Source organism: Aulostomus chinensis, chromosome 14, assembly GCF_037954235.1.
Source record: "Aulostomus chinensis isolate RoL2024-O1b breed Wild chromosome 14, RoL_Achi_v1.0, whole genome shotgun sequence".
In the NCBI taxonomy this organism is placed as follows: domain Eukaryota; kingdom Metazoa; phylum Chordata; class Actinopteri; order Syngnathiformes; family Aulostomidae; genus Aulostomus; species Aulostomus chinensis.
This window is the reverse complement of record NC_141333.1, coordinates 7,081,076-7,105,365: the sequence shown is the minus strand read 5'-3', so window position 1 is coordinate 7,105,365 and position 24,290 is coordinate 7,081,076. Positions and strand designations below refer to the sequence as shown.

General features: G+C 38.0%; 1 protein-coding gene across 11 annotated transcripts in view; it reads left to right on the top strand.

Moving 5' to 3' along the window:
- sgip1a (SH3GL interacting endocytic adaptor 1a) overlaps positions 1-24,290 on the top strand; it is a 51,382-nt gene that overhangs the window by 7,108 nt on the left and 19,984 nt on the right. For 8 of the 11 annotated variants that reach the window (XM_086223320.1, XM_086223319.1, XM_086223326.1 and 5 more), the window contains 6 exons: positions 18,924-18,987; positions 19,717-19,741; positions 19,913-19,933; positions 20,279-20,341; positions 20,658-20,721; positions 21,638-21,816. In XM_086223320.1, coding sequence (XP_086079446.1) covers positions 18,924-18,987; positions 19,717-19,741; positions 19,913-19,933; positions 20,279-20,341; positions 20,658-20,721; positions 21,638-21,816 — 416 coding nt within the window. Of the gene's footprint in view, positions 1-18,923; positions 18,988-19,716; positions 19,742-19,912; positions 19,934-20,278; positions 20,342-20,657; positions 20,724-21,637; positions 21,817-24,290 lie in introns of all 11 variants that reach the window. The other 3 variants (XM_086223321.1, XM_086223322.1, XM_086223328.1) reach the window with 3 other exon arrangements.

Genomic DNA, 24,290 nt, shown 5'->3' with positions numbered 1-24,290 from the left:
AGGCAATGGAAGGCAATGTAGTCAAAATGTAACGGCTTGTTCTTGTTCCCACTCTTCGTAACACCATGTTCATCCATCCATTCATAGACACAACAGCCTCTAAACAGCCCTCCCAAATGCTGTCTTGTTTTCTGCGCAGACACACCCAGTCTCTCTCTCTCGCTCTCTCTCACACACACTTATGTAATGATGCCTTAGATTCAGAGCCAGATAAACAGACATGTTTGTATAATCCTGTGGCAGCTGAGGAAGACAAGGTTTTTCTTCAGTTAGATCAATATTTTTCCCCAAAGTGATATATTCCTCTGGTCTCAAAAAATGCCATCACATAAACTTTTTGTGGTATCCTGTTTTTGGTCGGATAATGTTTTATTGCGCAAGATGATTAAAAAGTACTTAAAAGTTCTCACCATTAAATCTGCACGCTACATGGTATCGTTTTCATTTTCCCTGTCTAAATATTTTAAACTAATTTCCAGTGCAATATCTGCTTCTTGTTTCCTCAAAGGCACTTAATTTTTTTTCATCTGAAAATGTTACCCATGAAGATTTAAAACAACCACAGGGTAAAACTGTGTTTATCAACAGCCCAGGGATGCTGTTTTCAGTTTGACAGGGCCCACATAGAGATTAGAGGAGCCTGCTGTCAAAACAGTAGGGGACTTCCTGATGAAGATGTGTTGTCTAATTTAATCAGTCAGTTGAGTTTAATCATAGGACAGTGTAGCTGCTGCTAAACTCATCACTATGATGACGCTTGCCTGTGGTCAGCGACAAACAGAAATAAGTAAAGTGGTACATCCATCCACAAGCAAAATCCATAGAAGAGCAAATTCACTGAAGTTAGCGTAGCCGTTGATGACCTTTATGCCATTGAAGTGGGCTTGACTGCAAAGTTTTTTCAAAATCTGTGCTCTCACTTTGAGTGACTGACTGTTAAATCATACATACCATAGAGCAGACAAACACTGCAGGGGTCTGTTTAGGTCACATCTTAGATCCCTTGTTCACCTAACACCATGGATTACAAGGTCTCCCTGTATATCTCCCTCAGCACTACTACAACTACTACTACTACTACTACTACTACTACTACTACTACTACTACTACTACTACTACTACTACTACTACTACTACTACTACTACTACTACTACTACTACTACTACTAATAATAATAATAATAATAATAATACTTAACACACAAATGTGAGAAGGGCTGGTTTCATACTAGTATATATTTACAGTGATTTGATGGCTGTGCAGGGAAGAGAGCAATCTGCAATACCAAATTAGAGAGATCGATAATGAAATGGACACAAGAATATTCTAAAGTCATCACCAATTTTATGGCAGATAAAAAATAAGAAGAGTGATGCCGATAAATGAGAAGGAGATTTAAAATGTCTGTCCAAGATTGTCTGAGAAGAAGACATACATGGAGGGAAGTAGGATGTCTCACAGGAGGACATGGCGAAAAATATGAAATCAAGGGATGAATAAAAAAAGTCTGCAGAAAAATAATTTTATAATGTTACTCCTTATTTTCAATCCAATAAGAGCAAAGAATAGTCTTGTTGCAGCAGAGAGGGGGCAGTGCCAGTCAATCACAGTAGCAGATGGATCGATGTTCCACAGTTTAATAATCACCTTAATGCATTTTTTTAAGCTTTTCTGGCAGGAGCCAGAAGGCATATACGTTAAGGAAGCAAATAGCCCCAAGTCTTAACCCTGACCACTGCATGAAAAACTTGTTTTGTTTTGTTTAAATAGACATTTTACTTGCTCTAGGCAATCAGGCAGTCATTGAGCCCTCCATGTGCTTGTATGTCCTTAAGATGTCTGTTAAAGCTTTGCACAGGTTTCTTTGCTGCTATTTAATAGAGGAACATGGAACCATGTTACCGCTAAATGGACCTTTTCTGCCTGTGAATAAATTGGTTATAGAATATATATACTGTGTGTATATATATGTGTGTATATATATATAGATATAGATATATAGATATAGATATATATAGATATATAGATATACATATAATGTGTGTGTATATGTGTATATGTATGTGTGTATATATGTATATGTGTATATATGTGTGTGTGTATATATGTATGTATATGTGTGTATATATATGTATATATGTGTGTGTATATATATGTGTGTATATATGTATATATGTGTGTGTGTGTGCTCACGATCGTGTAATCTGAAACGTGTCTCTCGAGTGCCACTTACTTTCAACTTGTGCCCTCTTTAATGAGTTACTGTCTTCTCTGATATTAGCTGTATATTCACTGATATCAATGAAGTACAGAGTATGAATAAACAGTATAAAGCTAACTTTTTTAATGTTTACTCTTCAGGCTTTAGTTTTCATGTCCCTTTTTTCTTCCTCCTTCCATCTTAGTTCAGGCAGCACTCTGTTCTGACATTTAAAAGGAAAAAAAATACATTGCACTCATCCATGTAGGACTGACATTCCCCTCTTTATAATTTTCAGGGATGTGTCTGGTGCAAGCATTTGATGTGTATTTGTACTGTATGGCTAAGAGCCAGACCAGTGCAAACAGATGTCAGTTTCAATCAGCAGAGGATGCACTAACATAGTGACGCAGAGACATTGCTACAGGAAGAGATTAGAACCGTTTAGATTGGTGCTGGTTGGGTTGAGGAATGTAGTGATGCAGGATGGATTGAAAGGTTGGATGGGTGAGAGAGTGTGAGAGAGAGGGAGATGGAGATGGAGGGATTGACAGTCAGACAACTGTTTTGAGGATGCGATTAAAAGAGAAACACAGCATGTGAGGAAGTGTCCCGCCAGCTGTGCGTGACATGTTTTCCCGTTTGTACTGCTTACACGGAACATTTCTGTTTGAGTGAGTGAGAGGCTTTATGTGTTTGCACTTCCTGTGTACATGTGCTGTAGACCTGGTTTACATCAAGTATTATGCCAAAATGTTCTAAAATTAAAACATGGATGCAAACATGAATTTCAACTAAGTTGATGTAACTGATTAAATTTAGGTAGTTATTTTTATGGGCCCTTAACGTAACTCTGTGGCCCTCCTCCATGATAACTTCAAGTCGCATAAAATACATTTGTTGTAGCTTGCTCATTGTGTTTACAACTTTGTTTGGGATGAATACATTTTCAAAGCTAACATGAATTCATCACATTTTCAGATGTACATTTTGTGACTCTTCATTTTAGTAAGAGTGCCACCACATACAGTATTAATGACTAAATCCAATGAATAGTCAAACATTACATTGCTGCTGGACTAATATGCCACCCATCAGTGCTCAGTTTCAGGATTCCAAGTATGTAATGCCACTAAGAGCTACTTTGAATAAACACATTGAAAAACACTACAAGGAAAAATAGGGGTTAAAAGTCAAGCTGGCCAGGGCAGACAAGGTCGCTGTGGCAACTGACTGCTGGGGAGGGACACGTAACAAAAGTTTTTTTTTCATTCATTTTGTTCATCAACAAGTTCAGTGGGCTCCCTTTGTTTTTGTGCCTGTATTGTGCCTGTAATACATACATAGAGTAAGGATATTGTTATATTTTGTTTAAAGAAAGAAAACTCAGGATTTGTGTGCTACTGTTAATTTATTTAAGCTTCAGTACCTGCTGTTCTCTGCTCATTAATGTTATGAAAGAAGTAAGTTAGTGGTTAATGAGTTTGAGTAATTGCATGAAGACCACATATTCTAAGCTTGAATATAGTATATAGCTTATAGGTCTGTTGTAGCTTTTTGTGATATGTGAAATTTTTGCTTATGTAAATAAAGTACTATTGCTACTGTCACTGTTGAATACAAAATATTTGTGAAAAATTTATTGTAATAGAAAATATTTGTCTCTCAATTTTGCCAACATGCTTTTTAGAGGAAAGGATATGGACATTTAGATTCAAAATACATACTGAATGAACAAACAGGAGCAAGCTGTTGAGAACACTTTTTTATTATCCATAACAGCCAGACTCCTGCTTGCAGCTTGACAGTATATTTGTGTGTATGTTTTACATTTTATTTGGATCGTTAATTTTAAGAATGGCATACATTATCCATGTTCATCTCTACACACAACAGATCTGTTTGTTTGAATGAATGTGCACATAAAGGTTTACTGCAGAGACTCCTGCATGTCATTGTCCCAGCAGCTATCGGATGGGTGACTCATAGCAGATAAGATTTCATTAGCAGGCTGACTTCCAGAGAATAGTGGAGCCATTGATTTTCACCATATCAGCAGAGAGAGAGCAACAGAGAGAGAGACAAAAAGAAGAAATTGGGAGTTTGGTAAAAAGAGAACTGTGACCAAAAGAATCTGGTGCATCAGTGAAACTGAACCACATGATGCAAAGCATCTGTCATTTCTAACCCCAATAAGAGACATTGCTGATGAGCACTGACAGAAGCTTTGGCTTACCCTGTTAATCGTGTGAATAAAACTCGCAAAGGATTTTTGGTATCATCTTTGCTTATGACTCAAGTTTATGCAAACATAATTGAGTAAATTATTGAAATTTACCTGAGAGGATGTAGGGAGACTTTTTCCCAGGACCTTTTACAGTATTCTTACTGTACTTAAAGTATTGTATGGTTGTATTGGATTGGAGTCGTAATAAGTGCTTCAAGTAAGTGATTTCCCAAGGGAAGTATGGTCTTTTTTTCTATAAAAGTGGGATTTCTATGTAGTAAAGAAAAATGTAGGAACAAAAAATTGTATTTTTTAATGTGGTGCCATATGATTTTAAAGAAAAGACTCTCCTATAGCACACAAGAACATGCCACTGATAGATTGTAAAGATTATTGGCAGAATGTGCCCCATCACTCAGATTTTAAACATTTTCATAGAGATTCATCACCTTGTTGAGCTTGTTATCCAGGAAGTGGTTGGATGTATATTTAATCTTCACCCATGTTCCCTGAGGGCAATTTGTCCATGTTATAAGGGGGTGATAAAAGAAAAGTTTTTTTCTTTTTACCATGATGTTAAGCGCTATCTCTACTTGGTGAGGGTGACACTGGAAAAGGAATGCCTTCCCATTTAATTTTTCTGTAGTGAGATTAGTCCACTCTGCTCGCCCTTTAATCAGCACACAGTTTAATGCTAATGATTTGGAAAGTTCTTTTTTTCCCTCAGAATCACAAGATTCTATTTTGTTCTGTATTTTCCTCTCAGCAAACCATGTGTCTCCCTGCAGATAGTTTTATTTGAGTATTTTGTCACTAAAATAGAGAAAGCTGTCTTCTCTGTTATGCAGTGTTTATATATGTCATCTTTCAGCTCATTTTGCCTCCCACAAATTTGAGTTAAATGTCTTCAGTCTTAAAAACAAAGTATATCAGTGGTGAGCTCTTAATTGGAAAAAAATGCACAAAGATATGTTTTGCGGAATCTGTGTTGTAGTTTTCCCACAAATATGTTGAACGTATTGAAAATAAAGATGCTCGAAGAGAAATTATTTCAAATGTATGAAAATCAGGTTCTGACCCAAAAAAGAACTGTGTATTTACCCTGACTATACTTATATAGCTGTCCTGTGACTCGCGGTGTATTTCCTTGTGTACTGGTATCTAATTTCTCATCTAAGGTCCCCAGAACTAGGGGATCTGTTTTTTAAAAAATAGCAGCAACAACAAAGGGTATTTCATTTTATTTTTATCCACAGTATGAGGCAGAGAGAGGAGCATAATGTAATCCATCCCCTTACACTGTCTCATTCGATCACAGCAATGCAGTTCTACACATTACAAGTTTTCTTTGTGTAATGTAATTTGTGCGCTGCTTGAGGACTGCTGTTTGATATTGAGCCAGTCTGTCCTCCATTTTGCATTATTTTAGCACAGCAGTTGTTGTAGGATTCTCCTGCAATGGCCCCTTTTGATGTCTGAGAAGTACCAGCTTGTTACGTAACATGCAGTCACTAAGAACAATGTCATTTCTCAGTTTCTTTCCGGAGTTATGTGTAAGGAATGTTATTTGTACATACTGACAGAAGTTGTATAATGATTTTTAATAAAACATATGTTATCCCAGTTGATATACTTTACATACTTTTTACAGTATATCAAGAATGTAGCCTTTAATAATCACTGAAGTGAGAAAATATTATCTTTTTATGGGATTGTCATTTGACATGGTATGGAATGAGTGCAATGGTTGAATTTGTGCAGCCAGTGCCCCAGCAGGACTACCCAAGTTCATAATGCTTTACAGATACATCTTCAGCTCTGTTTGAGGGTAGAGTCTATATGTGTAGCCTCCGCTTTTCCATAACAACTGCTTGTTGGGTATTTGAGTGTTGCAGATATTGTCGGAAGTGGTTCCAGATCATGTGGTTCATTGTGGTTTTTCCACACCCCCTCTACTTTTATGCCTTTCTTCCTACTGTTGTCATTCTCTGCCACTGCCCTTCCTCTCCACCCATCAAACATCACTCATTTCTTCTCACACCTTTTGATTATGTCTGTGGCTCTTCATTTGAGGACTGTGACCGTGGGAAGTTGCAACATTCTTTTGTTGACCAAAAGTTGACCAAACCTATAATTAGTGTGTGAATGGTGGAGGGGTGGATTCAGTGGTGTGCCGTTCACCAGACTGAACTGAGGATTAAATTGTTGGGAGGGTAGAAAGGAGATGTAATCCGCAGGAATGTGGGCAAAGTTATTAGTATTCTCTCTCAACAAATTTGTCAAGAGAAGGCAGAGAACGTGGGGCCTGTGTTGCCGATCACATCTATTGCTTTAATGGCTACCACATCTGTGTATCTTCAGAGTATACTCCGCAAGAGATGTGCCAGCATGCCATTTTTCCTTTATACCATGGTGAAACATTCTGGTAGTAACAATACCATTTTTCCTACCACTTTTCAAGGGCACTATGAATGCAGCTCTTCTCTCTTTAGTTTGAGCTTGATGAGCCACAAAAAAATTCTCAAGATAAGATAGTATCATTTTGTTGCTTGTAATTTGTCACAGGCTGTGGTTGTTTAGGCAGCCCTCTTAAAATTCCCAATTTCCTCATCCGGCCATCAATTTTATCATTCGCTTCCACTGGTAGTTGCCTCAGTCACTTTGCTCAGATTGATTATATATCAATGTATCATGATTGTAATATCAGAACTTGCTCATTCATGTATTTCTCACTCATCCCAATTCTTGCACTCTTCAGGACAAACTTGTGTGACTTTCCATGAAAAAGAGTCAACTGTATCGCAAGCAAGAGGCTCAACTCCTGTCTGTTCAGCTAGTAGCAGAGAAGCAGTCAGAAAATTTTGTCATCAGTGGCAGCTGACACTTATGTGAAAGACCCTCGAACTTTCTCTCTGAGTGATCATTTTACATGTAAATATGGCTGAATCACATCACTTAACCTCTCCTCTTAATTGCCTCCTCGTGCAGACAGAATAATTTCCTGTTCTGACATGACCAGGCTGGATCTGGGATACTGATGCATATCAAATGTTTTGTCAAGTCTCATCTAGACAAGACCACACACTGGGATCTAACCTGATAACATGAGAAGCACTGCTGCCCTCTGGGTAGACATACATTTACATACATGGGCTTAATACATACATCTTGCTCACCAGCAAACAGAGTGACCATGTAGCTTGGATGGCACACAAAAGACTGAAACTGCTTGGAAGGCCAAACTTAATGGACAAAGGACAATTGATGCAGAAGAGTGACCCTGTCTCAACCAATTGATTTTTTTTTTTTTTGTGTTTATCCTGTTCTGTTTCCTATTTTTCATCTCTAAATTGAAATTTTCACAGCATTAATTAAAGGCAAAGCACAAAGGAATTTAAAATTAATACAAGTATGCAGTAGAGTTGCTGATTTGATCTCTTATTCAGTACACATTGTTGCTGTTGGTCCCGTTTTTCTTGTTCACACATCTACTAAGTGGTACACTAATTTAATGTTGCACTTCCATAAATGGGATGACTCACAAGGGAGGGATTAGAAAAAAAACAGTCAACAGAGACTGAAACACCCTGACTTTTACCTCCGTGTACTGGTCAAGCTCCAACATAGCTTGATCCCAATGCAGACTTCCTGTTAATATATTTGCATTTTTTTTTTTACACATTTTTATTAGCGAAGGCCAAGAAAGCCTCAGATTACAATTTCAGGATTATTTTCTCAGACGTGATTAAGTACCCACAGAGAAACAGAAGACATAAAAAATGCTTTCCCAGGCTGAGAAGTAATCAACGATTCTAGTTCACTGATCACATAATGATCAGTTAACTAAGTTTTTAATTTAGCTCATAGAGTATGTAGACAGTGTTGTTCTCATCTGCCTGTTGTACTCCAGTGTCATAAACTGTGTCAAACTGAAGGCCTACAAGCCAGATCTGGCCCACGCTGGGAAAAAAACCTACCCAGTTGAATGATTTCTATGTTTTTTTTGGCCTGTGTACATATGGAATATCCAGCAAGCTTGCTCAAACATAAGAGAGATCCCAGTTCACTGTCTTCCTGAGCAATTGTCTGTATTTTGGATAGCTGTTCAACAAAGTGAATATTAAACATAGTTTACAACTACTTTTTATGGTGTATGAATTTCAGCATACTTAGTTGGCTTATATTTGGCATTTTCCACATGGGCTAGTTTTAAATTACGTAGTAGTTTTATTTTTGTTGATGTTACAATGACAGTTTGCATTTTTTATTTGTAATCCCAACATGCACATCACATACATGTATTTTACCTGTACCCAAAGTACAAATTTTCTTTGTTTTTTATATTCTTATTAAACAAGTAACTGGTTATTCAACGAAGTGACTAATTGATAACTTAGTTATTATAACCAAAAAGAACTTAAGATATGAAAGGTGAAATTACATCAACAGAAGTGGGCTCAGTCTGTCTTACACAATAAAGAGTGCGTCTCTAGGGACTCTGGACTGCTCAGTGTTATATTCCCAGTCTATTGGCTCAACAGTGCTGATCTATGAAGAGCTGACACTGACGAATGGCCTTATTGTACTTTACTTTAGAGGCAGTTTATCAATCTGTTTAATGTAAACACGAAGACAAGAAAAAAACGAGCTGCCTCATGGGTGTTGGGGGGGCTGGGACACTGTTTAGTGTGTGTTTTTAGTGCTGCTAATGTGTTCCTCTGCCGAGCAAACATAATAGGGTCTTCGCCTGAAGTACCTTCAGGCTCAGGCCCTAATAATTGGCACAGATTTTGGGGGAAGGGGACTGAGGATGGATAATAGAAGAAAAAAATGTTCAAACAAACCCAACTCTTTTCCATATTCCGTATTTATTTTCTCCTGGAATCGGAAGCATTTTGAACAAATATAATGCTCTGGGTGGACCCAGCTGGCCATCTCCTGCACACTGCACTCTCAGCCTCTCTGCTGCATTTTCACTTGTATATTCTGGCTCAGTCGCTGAATAATAACGCCTGCCAAAACATTGGAAGAACTGTCCTTGTGCATTCATATTTTGAGATAACATTTTCCCTGTTGTAAGCATTACTACTTTACTCGACTGTACATGCCAAGAGAACGAGGAAGTTCTGGTTTGGACTGGCAGCACACCCTCTGTCTATCTGCAGTTGGGGAGGCGAAGCCTGACATTTCCTCCAACAATTACATCACTGGACACTTTAAATAATGACATTGGTTTGCATAGTGGGCCGGGTGCAGCAGGCATTTTTTTTGTCAACAGATCACACATTACAATGCTTATTTCTTCAATAAACTACATGTTCCATTAACACTGACCAGGCATGCACTTAACAAGGGGCAATTTTCCCCTTTTAGATTCTGTGCAAATCTGATGTAATGAACATTCGTATGTGAACAGCAACTATAGTGTCCCATTATTTCATTGTTATGATGATTTTAATTGTGATTGGCCAGTCATTCTGTAAAAAGTGTCAAAGTGATTCATCATCAATGACTCATATCATCACATTGTCAGTCGTGGGCTAGTGTTTGCTATTTTTGAATGTGTGTTTATGTGTGTTGAATGTTCTTTTATCACAGACCCTCCATCCTTCCTCCTCCATCTTCTTCAACTTGTACAAAGGAGAGTTCATACTCAGTCCAAACACACATTTCTTATGCTTTTGAAAAATATTATTTATCCTCTCATCTGTGAATCACACATCATTGTATGCCCACACATTTTTGTACCTTATGGTCCTCAGCTTTGAATCACTGCCTTTAAAAAAAAATCTCTCAAGATGTTAACATTTAATGCATTCACCATATTTGCTTTCCCACGATTTTACAGAAGACTTAAAGTATATGAAATTTGCAAACTACGACCATTTGATTACAATTTCTGTTGTTGGACAGCATTAACAATTCAATAATTTAGGGGATTATTTGAAAGGGACAGAATTGTTTCAATGCAATGAAGAAAATGCCATTTTGATCATCGTGAGCGAACTAATCAAGTTTGTAGGTGTCTTACATGAGTTTTTTTGTTGTCAAGACAGCATTTGAAACTCTAGAGCATCTGTAGTCTTGAAAAGAAGACAATCTCACAAGCTGATGTCATATAGTTTTAGTATTCAATTGCTGGTCTGAAATTAAGCAGAAGCAATTATCTGATATGTCTTGATTTTCAGGTTGTTTTAATGAATTCACGACTTTTTAAAAAAAAATTGGCTATAGCTGGATGCCAATGTGAAAGTCTTTTAACCTGCATCCTTTGCCAGCAAGTTGTAACTCCAGTGGTTAAATAAAGAAGGGCTATATAGAGGTCTATGAGAAAATTACCCTACTTCTCACTTGATTTATTACCTCAGTAAACACTGTCCTAATGAGGTCATGGTCGTAATCGCTAATTTCTGTTTTTCTTCAACACAACATGATGTTCGTTCTGTAAAGTAGGTCCCATTTAGAGTATAAAAAGTTGATGAACCAGAGTATGTTTTAAGCCCTGGCTGTATCTGTAACTACGTTTTGGCATTTTCTCAGGTTGATGGGTTCTTTCTCTGTGAGCTGGCTAAATAAGCCAGTTCTTTACCATTTGAAATGAGAAAGAACTGGCTTATTTAGCCAGCTCGCAGAGAGCTGACTGTACAGTGTGATGTGTGCATTTCTAAAAACAGCCAAATGGCTTCCCTTTTTACTAGTATTCATGGATTGACTGTTACTGTAGCTGAACAAATTGTTGAACCTCTCCCCACTCGAATAGCCTACATCATGCATACTGTAAAGAAGGTAAAAGGGGATGTTTTTCTGTTATTGCTTTTAGAACATTTTTGTGGTATAGCTTGTGAGTTGTAGGGGATGCTTCTGGATACACTCTGATTGCTGTGGATGTCAGAAGAATTATGAATTTATTTTTTTCTGTTCATGGCAGCTGTGATTTATTATAATAGGAGAACATGTCTGAACTAGCTAACTGTCTAACAAGTGTTAGACACTGATATGGGCTGGACTGTTTAGAGCATCAGCTGGAGGAGAGGGCACTTGGTTCCCACATCTGAGTTTCCTATCCAAGATGCTCTTGTGTCAATAAACGTCCAGACAGGAAATGTCTTTGTGCTGTAAAAGCCACTTTGCTGAGTTTTTGAAAGGGTCATTTGCTACACAACCTATGATGGCTGCTATTTGTAGTCTGGGGATGGGAACCTTGAGTGTTAGTTGTTTATAGAGGCACGAGTGAGGAGGGGAGAGGGGAGGAGAAAAAGAGCAATCGTGGTGATGGAAGAAGAGATTGGGAGATTGTAATGGCATTGACATTGTTTAATGTTAGCCTTCTTGTTTTAGATTTTAAAAGCAAGTGGTCTTGGTTGGAAAAAAAACCCCCACATTTCTCAACATTCTCCATGACTGTGCAACATTCACATCTTACATGAAACAAAAATTAGGTAATAAATTGTCAGCAATGATACTGAAAATGATTAGCTTTGGTGATTCTACTTTGAATGTGCCTTGATCCAGCTTTAAAAATGTGAAAACTTTGTTTTACTTTCACAGGAAAAGGTGAATATGTATCAGATTTTGACTTTGAATGATGCGACAGAACAAGCAATCTGTGTTAACAACCTCTGGTTTTCACAGTTTATAGGCTCTTCAATTAATTTAGAATATCTTCAGCTGTTTAATGCATAATGAAATTGCGCTTTAGTTTGTTCATGAAATACTCTATGCCTGTCTGTCCCTATAAAATTAAAATAAAAAATAAAATTAACCAACATAAATGCATGAAATATGAGATGTGTTGAACCAGAGCATGAGCACAGATGGGTGCAGCACCGTCATCCTGGCATTCTAAAACATCTTTTGTTCATCTCCACCCCATCTGCCGTAATGCTGCTATATGGTTCCTGGCCCTGACCCACTTTCCTTAGCAATGGATGACATCACTTGATGAAACATCTTTTTTCCTCCCTTTCTAAAGGGAGCCATCATGCAACAGACCTGACAGTCACCCATTCATTTCTGATATTAGTGTTTGTGTGTGCACGAGCTGTATTGTTACTGCAAGTGTTACAGTTGATAGCTCACAGTGCAGCCACCTGGACGATACAGTCAAGGCCTAATTTTAGCATCCACAGGAACAAACACAAACTGACACCATCTCTTTATCTTTCTCTGCCACACTGACAGACTCTCACGGAAAGAACATGCTAGCATGGAAACACACAGTAGGGCTGCAGGTTGCTGTCAGTGTTCATCTGTGGAATGGCTTAGATTATTTCCCTTTGGCCTGAGTGTCTCCTCTTAGTCATGTTTCTTCCCCCATCATCCTTCAGGAGGAATGTGAGAAAAATCCTTAGCCTTACAACTAGAATATAAATGGGGGATTGAGGAAGTGCTTTTTTTTGCTTCCTGTTTGACCAACAGTAAAAGTCTACTCTGTCTGTTGAATTATCTCAGTCTCTATAATTGATTTATTAATTGGTATTTACTAAATTGGTATTTCTGGTACCCTGACATACCTACTTCATCTCAGGTTTTCTTCGGGTTTATGTAGTATGGTTGCTGCTAAATTAGAACACAATAACAGCAACAGACATGGCTAGAGGCATTATATCTTGGGGTTGTCTGGCCCATTCATGTGAATATGATATCTCAGGGAATGCTTGGAGGGAATTTTATTGTGTTGGTACCCATGCATTGTCAGTGAAACAACTTGGCCGATTTGTCACTGACATGAATTCATGGTTGTTAAATGCTCTTCTGCAATTTCTTGTTGGCCTGGTAGTTTCAGGTATTGGTATTTGTCATGGAAAAAAAATTCGTTATTAGAATTGTCATTGTGTGACATATAACTACTGTGGCACTCAGAATAATTTATTATCATTTTATTGACCAATTAAGTGGGAACCCACTAAAAGCCCACTGTCCATGCTGTGACCAACAGCCACATTACTGGGAGTGACCAGCACGCCATACACCAACAAGAATATAGCTTTGTCACCACTTGTGGCCCATTTTATGGCGAGGAGAGTGTTGACTCTCTGCCGTGCCAGTCCCTGCCCTCCCTAGAGGAAGTTGGATGAGGGGAATGACATGAAACATAGCTGTGCTGATCTGTTCATTGTTAGATTCCCTGATAAATAACATGTAATGTGTATTTCATCATTGAACGTTTGTTTAAAACAGCAAATCTCCTGAAAATGTGACATAAGTAGACTCAAGACTACAGATCTGAACTGCTACATCAGCTATTAAACAAATGACAACACCCCGTTTTTTACCATCATTAAAGAAAAGTGAAAAAACGATGCCACACCAGCTATTTCACCTACTACTTCATTTTGAAGAGCAATAGCCTCTGTGACACTCACACACGACTGGCACACCAATAGCATAGTTTGATCAGTAACGGCCCATTACCACTCCTGCTAAATGGTCCAGGACACTGGGACCTCACAAAAGACTTGAGCCAAAAAGTCAAATGTGAACTTTCCTGTGACATCACAATAGTCTGAGAATTTTTTTTTGCCATTACTCATACCTCAACATCTTCGATGCTTGCCTATTATAAATGCTACTAGATGCATACAGTATGGCTTGAGGCATGATTCAACAGTGACAATTCAACTGATTTGATCTATGATGTCTTTCAGTACCATTAGTGGTAGCATCAGTAGTGCCTTCAAATTTGAGATCAGTTTAACGTAGTACCTGCCCACTTTGATGAAACACAGGTTAGTCTGTATGTCATTACTCAAACTCTCTGAATTTTAGTGGTTTCTAGCATAGCCTCTCATCTTGTCCTGTGTGTATGCACCTTTACAGCATGTCTGCTTGTTTGTGTTCATGCCAGTCTTCATCGTATTCCACTAATTACTTTTCTCCTCGTTAGCTAACCTGTCTGCCTGCTTGTCAGAGGATCCACATGCTTCTCCTTCTGATCTGTCAACAGCTTGAGTCAACACCCACAACAACCTGACACACTGTCTTCACACTATCTTATCCTACCACAGCCTTCTTCGAGACATGCATACTGCTTAAACACAAACATGTATTTTTGCAGCCAGACACACAAGACTTGAAATCTTTAGCTCGCTTATCTTCAGGAATCAGGTAATGCAAATTAAAGCAATGGAATAAAATAAAATCCCACATTTTGATTTGCCACATTTTATTAATGCAAAAAATTACCCTTATACCTATCAGTTTTGATGTAAAATGATGATTTATAACTGTCTGAGGGAATAGTGAATAAAGATTTCTAACAAGGTTTTACCACAAACATCCAAGCAGCTCTGCTTCTATAGCTCAATGATGTATTATCATTCTCTCTACTTACTATGCATAGCAGCACAGGTCTCCCTCTCAGAGTTTTAAGGGCCTGGCTTGGTCTGCTCTGCTGTGGCTGGCAGCTCCTCATCTCTCCCCCCTTTGGTGCAGCTTGTTACATAATCTCTGCCCAGATGTAATTTTTGCAACTGTGTGTGGTAACATATGTGTGGATAAGTGTGTATCGGCATTGCATTCATCGCTCCCCTTATGTCCCAGTGTATTTATTATAAATGCCACTGGAAACCCTGCAGTTGGTGCAGTGCTTCTCTCTATAAAACATGTTTAATATTAAATCTATATGTGGTCTGAATCTGTGATAAGCTTGCGGTGTGCTGTGTGTAGCAACAGTGTCTAACAAACAACTCCCTGATGTAACTTTGCATATTCATGATGAATACTTTAGCTCTTGTGCACATTTTGGTTTAATAATGGGAGAAATGTATAACTGCAGTGTTTTATGAGTGGTTCTTTTTTAAGTCACTGTGCCAACCTCTTCCTGTAGGTTGAAGGGTGGACCTTACACAGCTATGATAATAACACACTCTTTACTTGTCTGGGAGGTGTTCCTCCTCATGTGGGTGTGCTTTAAGTTCTTGAAACCTTTTTCAAAGTTAACATTCCAGTTGGCTAAGATGAGCCTGATTCTTCAACCAACAAAATATGAATTATTTTGAAAACAAGTCACTAGAAACTACTGTTGAGTCCCACTGACACTAAATTAGAAATTATTCACATTTGCACAGAGGTTAATGTACCATTTAATTGTCCTGTAGTTTTTTGCCCTGTTCTGTTTGGCACATGTCTTTTTGCTTTTTCTAGAATGACATTACTGTGTCTTGATAGGACACTGCTAATTGCGTTAGTACTTGTGCTTGGATCCTTCTGAGCGGAAGTTGTTATGTCATTAAACAGTGTGTGCTGCATGCTCTGTTATTTCCCTGTCTGTTAATTAACCCCTTCCACATGTGTTCATGTATTCTTTCACATTTACGTCACCCAGTCAGATTTAGGTATTTATTGTATCAACTCTTGGCTCTGCTCTATTGGGAGTCTCTGTGTGTGAGTGTGCATGAAGAGAAATCAAAATGTTTTATCTTTAATTGATCTTGGAAGAAGCTGTATTTTTCTGGTCGGTTATACTGCATGTTTCATTGTTTTTTTTATGAATTACTTGTGAAAATTAAAATACATACATAAATATATAGCTTTGATAACCAGATAGCACATCAAATTCTTAAGGTGAAAGTAATTTCCGTAGAGTTGCCCATTATTTATGTAAAAGTTCATCTTAAAAACAGTTGCCATATGGTTTTAAAGGCAGGGTGCTGGGTCTCCATATGCTGTGCACTGCTGAAAATCTAGGCCTCTTTATCCTAATTCTGGTTGTCTGCATTTGTTCATTTCATTTTCCAAACATTATATTCAATAAAATCAAACAAAATAAATGAACCAAAGAAATGAAAAACAAGAGCAAAGAATATTAAAAAATGTGCTTGGATTTTTTTTCCTCATTAAATCATTTTTCGTCTTTCTCTAGCATACTGTACAAATGGATTATTCCACCAGCACAGGTTTAATTAGGATTACTTGGTGCCTTCTTCTTGCGTGAGCAGAAGAATGGAGTGGCTGTTTGGCAGAAAAATTAAAGGTATTGATTATAGTTTAAAATTAAACAAATTTTGATATTAATCACAATTAACAGGCGCTAAACTAGACTGTGATATAATTTAGGGCTTAAGAATATTGAATGGCAGCAGTAATTCTATACATTTAAATATTAGCCGTTAAGAGAAGAGACCCAAAAAGAAGATACTGTTTTAATTGTATCTAAAGAGTTAAAACTTGAGTTTGAGGTTTGCCAACCAATACTCGCATGGTCAATTCAGAGGTGACCACACCAGAATTTGTGTAGCAAATGAAGTGACTTTCTGCCTGTCGATGCCTTTCTAAAACAGCTGTTGAAGGAACAATTAAAGCTCCAGCCTGAGAGAGCACACCGTTCCCCTCCATTCTAAGCTGGACTCAAAACAGATGTCTGACCAAGATGGATGGTAATGGTTAAGCCAAAGTATGAAAGGAAAAATCTGAAATCTAGCTTAGCGAAGCTTCTGTTATTTTGGGGAAAAATTACATGTAATCACAGTCATGGGCTCAGAGTTTGTGTAAAATATAACAGACAAATTGAAGCACTCCACAGCCTTGGTTAAATCCTTGCTGCTTAACACCCGATCGTCTGATGACCATGCATATTCATCAAGTGCTGTCTCTTGAGGTGTGTGCATGTCTTTGCATATGCTGCAAAAATCTGTTTACTTATGCAAACAAACCATCTATATACCATATAGTGAGTGCATGTATACCTTCATGATAAATTTTCCACTGCAATGAGGCATTTCGTTGAGCTGGGATTCTGTTTGCTCATAGGATGCAAAGCTGAATATATTGGATGGATCAGTGAGAGTATTTCTGGGTGAGGTTCCTCATGATCAGCTGGCCTTTCTGCATTGATTTTCCCATTTAGGCCTCAGCCATGCTGTTGCAAAGTAATTTTAGAAGAAATTTCTCAGATCAACAGACCATAAAGTTACATTGCATGTATACTTATGTGCTACGCTCAAGAATAATACATTTGTTGTGGAGTCATTGTCAGTATGTACAGTATGTTGCTCCTTTTTGGAATCTTATGTAGTTTCCTTGGTTCTGCACTCTCAAATAAACCCCTTTAGCTGAAAGTGAGATATAGGGTTTCTCTTTTTAGATGTACACATTGAACACACAACTGTAAGTTGTGATGTGGATGACGTTTAATTCATACATAATTCATTACTCACAGAGTCACAGGTGTTGAATTTGAGCACAAGGTGCAGATCAAGAGCAGGCTTCTGATACTTTGCTTGGTTGTCTGTATGTGGGTGGATTTGCTCAGGGTAGCGTCAGGTTTCTGCTCTGGGGCTCAGTGTATGTCTGGGTGTTGTATGAAGAAGAGAGAGGCTGGTCAGATGATATGAGTTCACAACGAGTCAAGACCAAGGCAGAATGAAATTTGTGGAACTATCAGAGAAGTTATGGAGGGGGACAATTGGGCTTTCATCTTGGGTAAGAATATATGGGAAGTGTTTCTCTTTAGCCTGTACAGTCATTGGCTAACTCATTAGGTTCTCTTTTACAATATAGTGCAGTCCAGTAAGACAGCTCTGATATGATTTCTGCTATTATGACGCTTGTACGTCTTCAGGTTTTGTTGACACTGTCAGGGAGATAAAAAAAAATTCTATGTTTATTGAGTTCATGGGGAGTGTGGGGGTGGGGGTGAATTGATTCAGTTCAGTTCAACAAACAAACTTAAATGAACACCACTCTGGCAATCTTAATCAAAAACTCAACAGCAGAATGTATTGTGAGTCACGTATGATTGTACTGAAATGGCCAGTAAAGTGGTAGTCATGGCATTCCGTTTAGTTGATTTTAATGAAAAATATTTTTAGATTTGTGACAAACTAAGGAACCATGAGGCTACATATAAGCAAACTTCAGTTTTAATCTATTACCGTTCAATATACAATTTGCTATTTGCCCAACACGCTTGCATTATACTTGATTTGACAGTCGGCATTGTAGCCTGTGCCGTCCCATATGCTTGTGTGCGTCTGTTTTTCTTGTTGTTTCACTAAAGCTCTGTGGAAAAAAAACACTTGGTTGCTGCCCCTACATGTTTAAATTTAAGGCAAAACCTTAAAAAAGTGAGTCTAGGCATCACAAATAGAAACCATAGAGCTGCTTTGTGCATCGGCCCACTAAAGTACTGCATGTTGTATAATAGTTGGAAATTTTTTATATTATCAACTGTGTGACCCACAGCCTTCTAAACTATTCCTGGTAAATGCTTGGCCCATTGATTTTCATGGTGCTAATGGATTTTTCTATCAGTAAGAAGCCTTTGGGATTGCAAGGTCCATCTAAAATGACCATGAACGCAGTTATACTTCTGACAGGGTGTTTGCCTTCACACTACTCAAAGCAGTCACTCAATAATACATAAAACATTGCCTCCTGTTTGATAGATGCTGGGCAGTTGGCCCTCTCTGGCCTTTAACACGCACTCCTTTTATTCATGTCTCTGGTGTCTTGTCATTTAATAGCTTACACTTCACCTGTTCTCTTTGCTCAGGATTGAAAAAACGTACCAGGAAGGCGTTTGGGATACGGAAGAAAGAGAAGGACAATGACTCCACGTAAGTCCTGCTCCTCTTTCCAGTTATACTTTGTAATCCCAAAACAGGTTGTACCATGACAGTATTAGCAATGATGCTGTGACCTGGAGAGCCACTGAAACCTCTGAGTTGGCTTTAGTTATTTAATGAACTAAGATTGAGAACTACCAGCAGACCATTGGCGTATACAGTATTTCAACACAATATAAGAAAGGGCAATTAAAGTCTTTGTATTAAGTAAATAACACAAGTCACAAAAGGGGTTAAATTATCTGCCTCCATTAACTTTGCATATTCTGAGAGGCAGTCACGTAGGAGCCATGGAGGTCTATTATATTTCCATCGTATAAATGGACCTGTTAAACTTCCTACAATAGATGACATGAGAAATAACGGCCTTGCTTTAAATATTGAGTGCCCGTGACACTGGTTGTTTGTATACACTCTGCGATATGTCTGTCATATCTTGACAGAAATTATCTGAAATTATGTTAATAGTTTCCCAGGGGTGTTTTGCCAATGTGTAACTTCATTAGACACTACAACACACTGCAAATGGTTGACATGCTGAGATGTCTGTGGAGATGTGATTTGTGAATGAATAGCCAAGTGTGTGGGTATGATTTTGTGAAGAGGTTTTTCTTGAATACTTCTCAGAATATTTCAGCACTTGATTTCAGAAAGAATGACTTGCGTGTTATAAGGCAAATTCATAATCTTATTTCCCCTCTCTTATATCCTTTCTTACAGGGGGTCCCCAGACAGAGAGGGGGGTGTAAGTAACATGAAATCTTTAATTTGATTTCTTTCTTTCTTCTAATTTCTTACTGAAGACCTTTAAATGTTCTGAGGTACCTTAGGAGCCTAATATTTATTCTATAAAAGCTACTCTGGTGAATTTAAAAGACAAATATTAATCATCTTTTGTGTTCTCTTTACTTGCCAGGAACCCCAAGAGGTTGAATCGGTACTGAACGTAGCTCTAGAGTAGTGTGTAGTAGTCTAATAATGTGTAGCGGTTAGACTGGGTAGCTATTACCTGTCTTTTCTCTAGTTGGCAGTCTGAGGAGATTTTGGTAGAAAAGAAAAGGGTAACGGGATAATCCCTTGAGAATGTTGATGAAGCTTCAAGAGACATACTGTAAATCTTGAAATATTATGACCATTCTGGATTATTTTTGTCATCTTGAATAAAAATGATGATATCTACTTGGGGAACTAAAACACTTGTCCAGTGTTAGGGCAGTAGTGTAGAATGTATCTTAGCCATGTTAACTAGTGGGGTTTTTGATGAACCTTTTTCTCCTCTTAGTCTCAGAAGAAGACCAATGGGGCCCCAAATGGCTTTTATGGAGAAATTGACTGGGACAGATATGTAAGTAACAGTCTGATATATTGGACTGATAAATAAACCAATAATGTAGGATGTTAAAATAGGATATTGTTACAAGGCAGTGCTTAAATTTCAAATCCAAATTTTTACCTTGTCAGAGGGTGTGTCTTGTATGTCTGCATATCTCACGCAGAAATAATTCCTGACTTGTATTCATTGTTTTTGTTACTGGGAAGTAAAGTTGCTAAACTTTTGTACTCATATTAACAACACCTTGTTGACCATTAGCATTAGAGTCTCATTCAACTGATAACACAGAAATATAAATAGAAATTGACATGAACGTTCTGTGTTTCAGAACTCTCCTGAGGTAGATGAAGAGGGTTACAGCATCAGACCTGACGAGGAGTCAGAAGGGGGAGATATCCTTGAGCACTGCTTGATCCACCATTTGACAGAATTAATTAGCTGTAGAAGTGCTTTCATAGAGTTTTGACAGGATTTGTGTGTGCAGTGTTAGGAGATCATTTTGTGAGGTAAACATGTTTCACCGGGGATGGGATCCTCTGTTCTCATTTCTCTGTCTTATTTATTTGTGCCTTTTTTGCACACTACCAAAACCCGTGATGCATGGTGACAGATTACGAACATTTTTATCCAATTAAGACGAAGTTAACACACCGCACATATAGTCACTGAAGAATGAGTCATCAACTCGGCTGGAAGTTTCAGAGATGCGTTTGAGAAGAACCCCACCACCTCTCCCTGACTTCTGGAAATATCACTCAAATCAATACACGCTTTCCCCAGATTGTCAGCTTGTTTAGAGTAGATGTTTTCTCCCTTTCGTCTCTCTTGACAGGTTTTTATCAACACAATGATATGCTCCTCTCTTTGCAATGGCCTACTCAGATGAAAAAGGTTGAAATTCAATGATTTGAGAGAATTAACTGCAGTGGCTCTGTCTGCAGTATACAGCAACTTCAAACACTCTGGAAACCCATATTTATACCTTAAAACAAATTGACCTAAAATGACTTTATCTGCCAGTGATTCACCTCCAATTCTTACAGTCACAATTTGTAGTTAGTCTGATGGTGTAGCGGGACAATTGATAATTGCAACATTGCAGAATTAATGATGTGAACTACAAATATGGATGTTACTATTGTTATAGTTGTTCTTGTTATTGGATATCTTTGGAAACAGCTAGTATCCACGGGGATGCATTTCAAGAGCTCGTCACATCATTACTTTTGTCATATTGTGATGTCAGGATGAGATATACAGTAATCAACAGTGTAAAGAATAAAAGACAAACTTTCCTTGACATTTTACGCCCACATTGCCCCAAGTCCCACTTCTTCTCCTCTGATGAGTCAGAAGAAGAGGAGGACCACAGGAAAAAATTCAAAATCAAGATCAAGCCACTGCCAGCTGATCAAGTTGTGGCAGTGCCCTCGTTTGAAGAACTCAAAGCCTCCATAGGCAACATAGCTCTGTCTCCATCTCCTCTGGTGAGTAGCTTTGACATCACTGCCCTCCTGCCTTCATAAACACAGGGCTGAGTGTTTGTGTTTAGAGCTTCATAATGTGCACATGCAAATCACTCCTCATCGCTTCTCATCATCATTCTCTATAAAGGTACCCTGTGGAGTTTCTGCCTCTAGTGTGGGACAGGTGTTTAGTTTTTGCTTTCACAAGTCCTGGATTATTCTTCTATGTCTGCACGGGGACACATGCTCACACATTACTGTCCAAACTTGTTCCTTCCTTTTTAAGAAGGAAATACGCAAAACAGTTTAATACCTCAAAAATACTCAAAACATTTTTTTTTTTCAGTATGAATGTAACTTTGGTATCTTTACAAGAAAATGCCACAGGGGCCCTTTAACTGCCTTTTTAACTAAAACTAAATGGTTTTGCACTGATGTGGCCTTGCATCCATGTTGTTCTATGTTGTTGTATGTGAACGTTTCAGGCGCCTCTAACTGAAGATTTATGTTATATCTAAGATACAGTACATGATTTGTGTGTTTGTATATGTCTTCGCTGTAATCCTAGTCACATCACCCTAGTGTTGACTTGTGCTACTGATGGAAAATTTAATTTGGATAACAGTTTTCCTTGCCTTGGATATTTAGATAATTAACAAACTAGTTTGTTTTAACACTTCAGTAATGTTCAATTGATGAAATCACGTTCAAGTAAAGTTTTATTAAGTAAGGACAAGTGAGTATATGATGATGATGATACTTTGCTGAGAATGCCTGTCAAATCAATGTTTCCCATTCCGGGTGGCATCTTTAGCACTCATGGTAGATGTACTTCCACTGTCTTAGGATGTGTGGCTGCCTAACTGCTTGTTGCAGAGCTCTTGTTTAAATTGACACAGTTTAGTTGTTGAGGATAAATTCATGATCCCATCCCCTTTAGATAAGCCGTCATTGGTAGTAAGGCTCACCACAGGTTTGGCTTCTTGTGACTTTCTGGCTTTAACCTGTCATTCCTGCATTCTCCAGTAAGTATAGCTAGCTTGGGTGTCCACTTTGAATAATTCAGGTTGGAAAGTGGGCACAATGAACCTGCGTGTCATTCTGCTGAGTGAGACTGCCTGTGGTCATATGAGCTCCAGGATTTAATAATTCAGTCTCAGCGTCAGTAGTTCACCCACTGACTCGGTTAACCTGATCAGGTGTGAAGGTCGTTTCATGCCAGTATCATGCATGTGTGTGTGGAGACACTTTATTGCCTTTTTTTTTTTGTCATCTTTTTTGTTAGAATATCTGTATCATAATGATATAGCGTTATTCATATACACAGTGCATGAAAAAAATACAGCTACAATAAATGTTAATCAGTTTTTTGTGAAGCTTTTACCAGAACATTTTTGACAGTTTCTCTGCTATATCGTAACTGACATGATCGAGCATTGTATGTTTATCTTATAAGATAAACACATAAATGTTGCATTTAGATAAGATTTGAATTAAAAACAATTCAGTGCAATACGATTCAGTGCGATATGAAATGATGCATTGTAACACAGTGGTGTGAATTAAAAAGAAAAATTGACACGAAAACAATCAAGCATCATAGCAATATTGAGCGTGAATTTGCTTGCAAGATTAGCATTGCAGATTAGCATTGTGTTTGTCTGGACAAAGTATATATAGCATTCTATCTTTTCTTATGCACATTTATAATGTGAGGCACACAATCAATCCCTGTCCCTGGCAATGCGAGTTAGGCTTGGCTATGGTCGTAGAATAAAATGGTCTGCTGAAAAAAGGAAGGGGTTCCAAATGTAAATAGGCCTCCAAAAGCAAATAATTGGCTTTTTGGATAGTTTTTTCCCTTTTCTGTGAGGTAAGCCAGTTCATATAATTTTCCTAAAGCCTTAAACATTTGAGACCTGCAACAATACTCTACAACAGCCCAGTCATTTCAATGTAATGGAGGTTACCAATACTCTTACCAAAGCTCCACATGATTCTACAGTTGCTATTTTCATATGAATTACAACTGCAAAATCATAAGAAACTCATTCTTCAGGCTGTATATATGATATACTTTAAATATTAAATCTGAATACTGATGTTTGAATGAATCAAGACTGCATAAACTTAATTTCTGTGCTGATATTTGGCATGGGATTTGACCCAAGCTTGTGAGAAGGACAGTTTTACCCAGGATACGATGTTCACATCATGTTAGGAGGAGCAGAGGGTGAATGATTGACTGGGTGCTTTGAACTATTGAACTACACCAAGTGCATTTGTTTGTCATGGGGATCACAGTTGATTTAGCTGAAACATGATACACAAACGCTTTGCTTCACATTGCCAATGTTAACATAGTCTCCTCTCTAATCTTCTAACTAGTCCGTTCTCTGCTTTGTATCTTTTGCATCCCTTCTTCATTTGCTGCCTCTTGTGGTGTTAACCTTTGTAGAGGAGTCCGGTAAGCCTTTGCTTTGCATGCTGTTGTG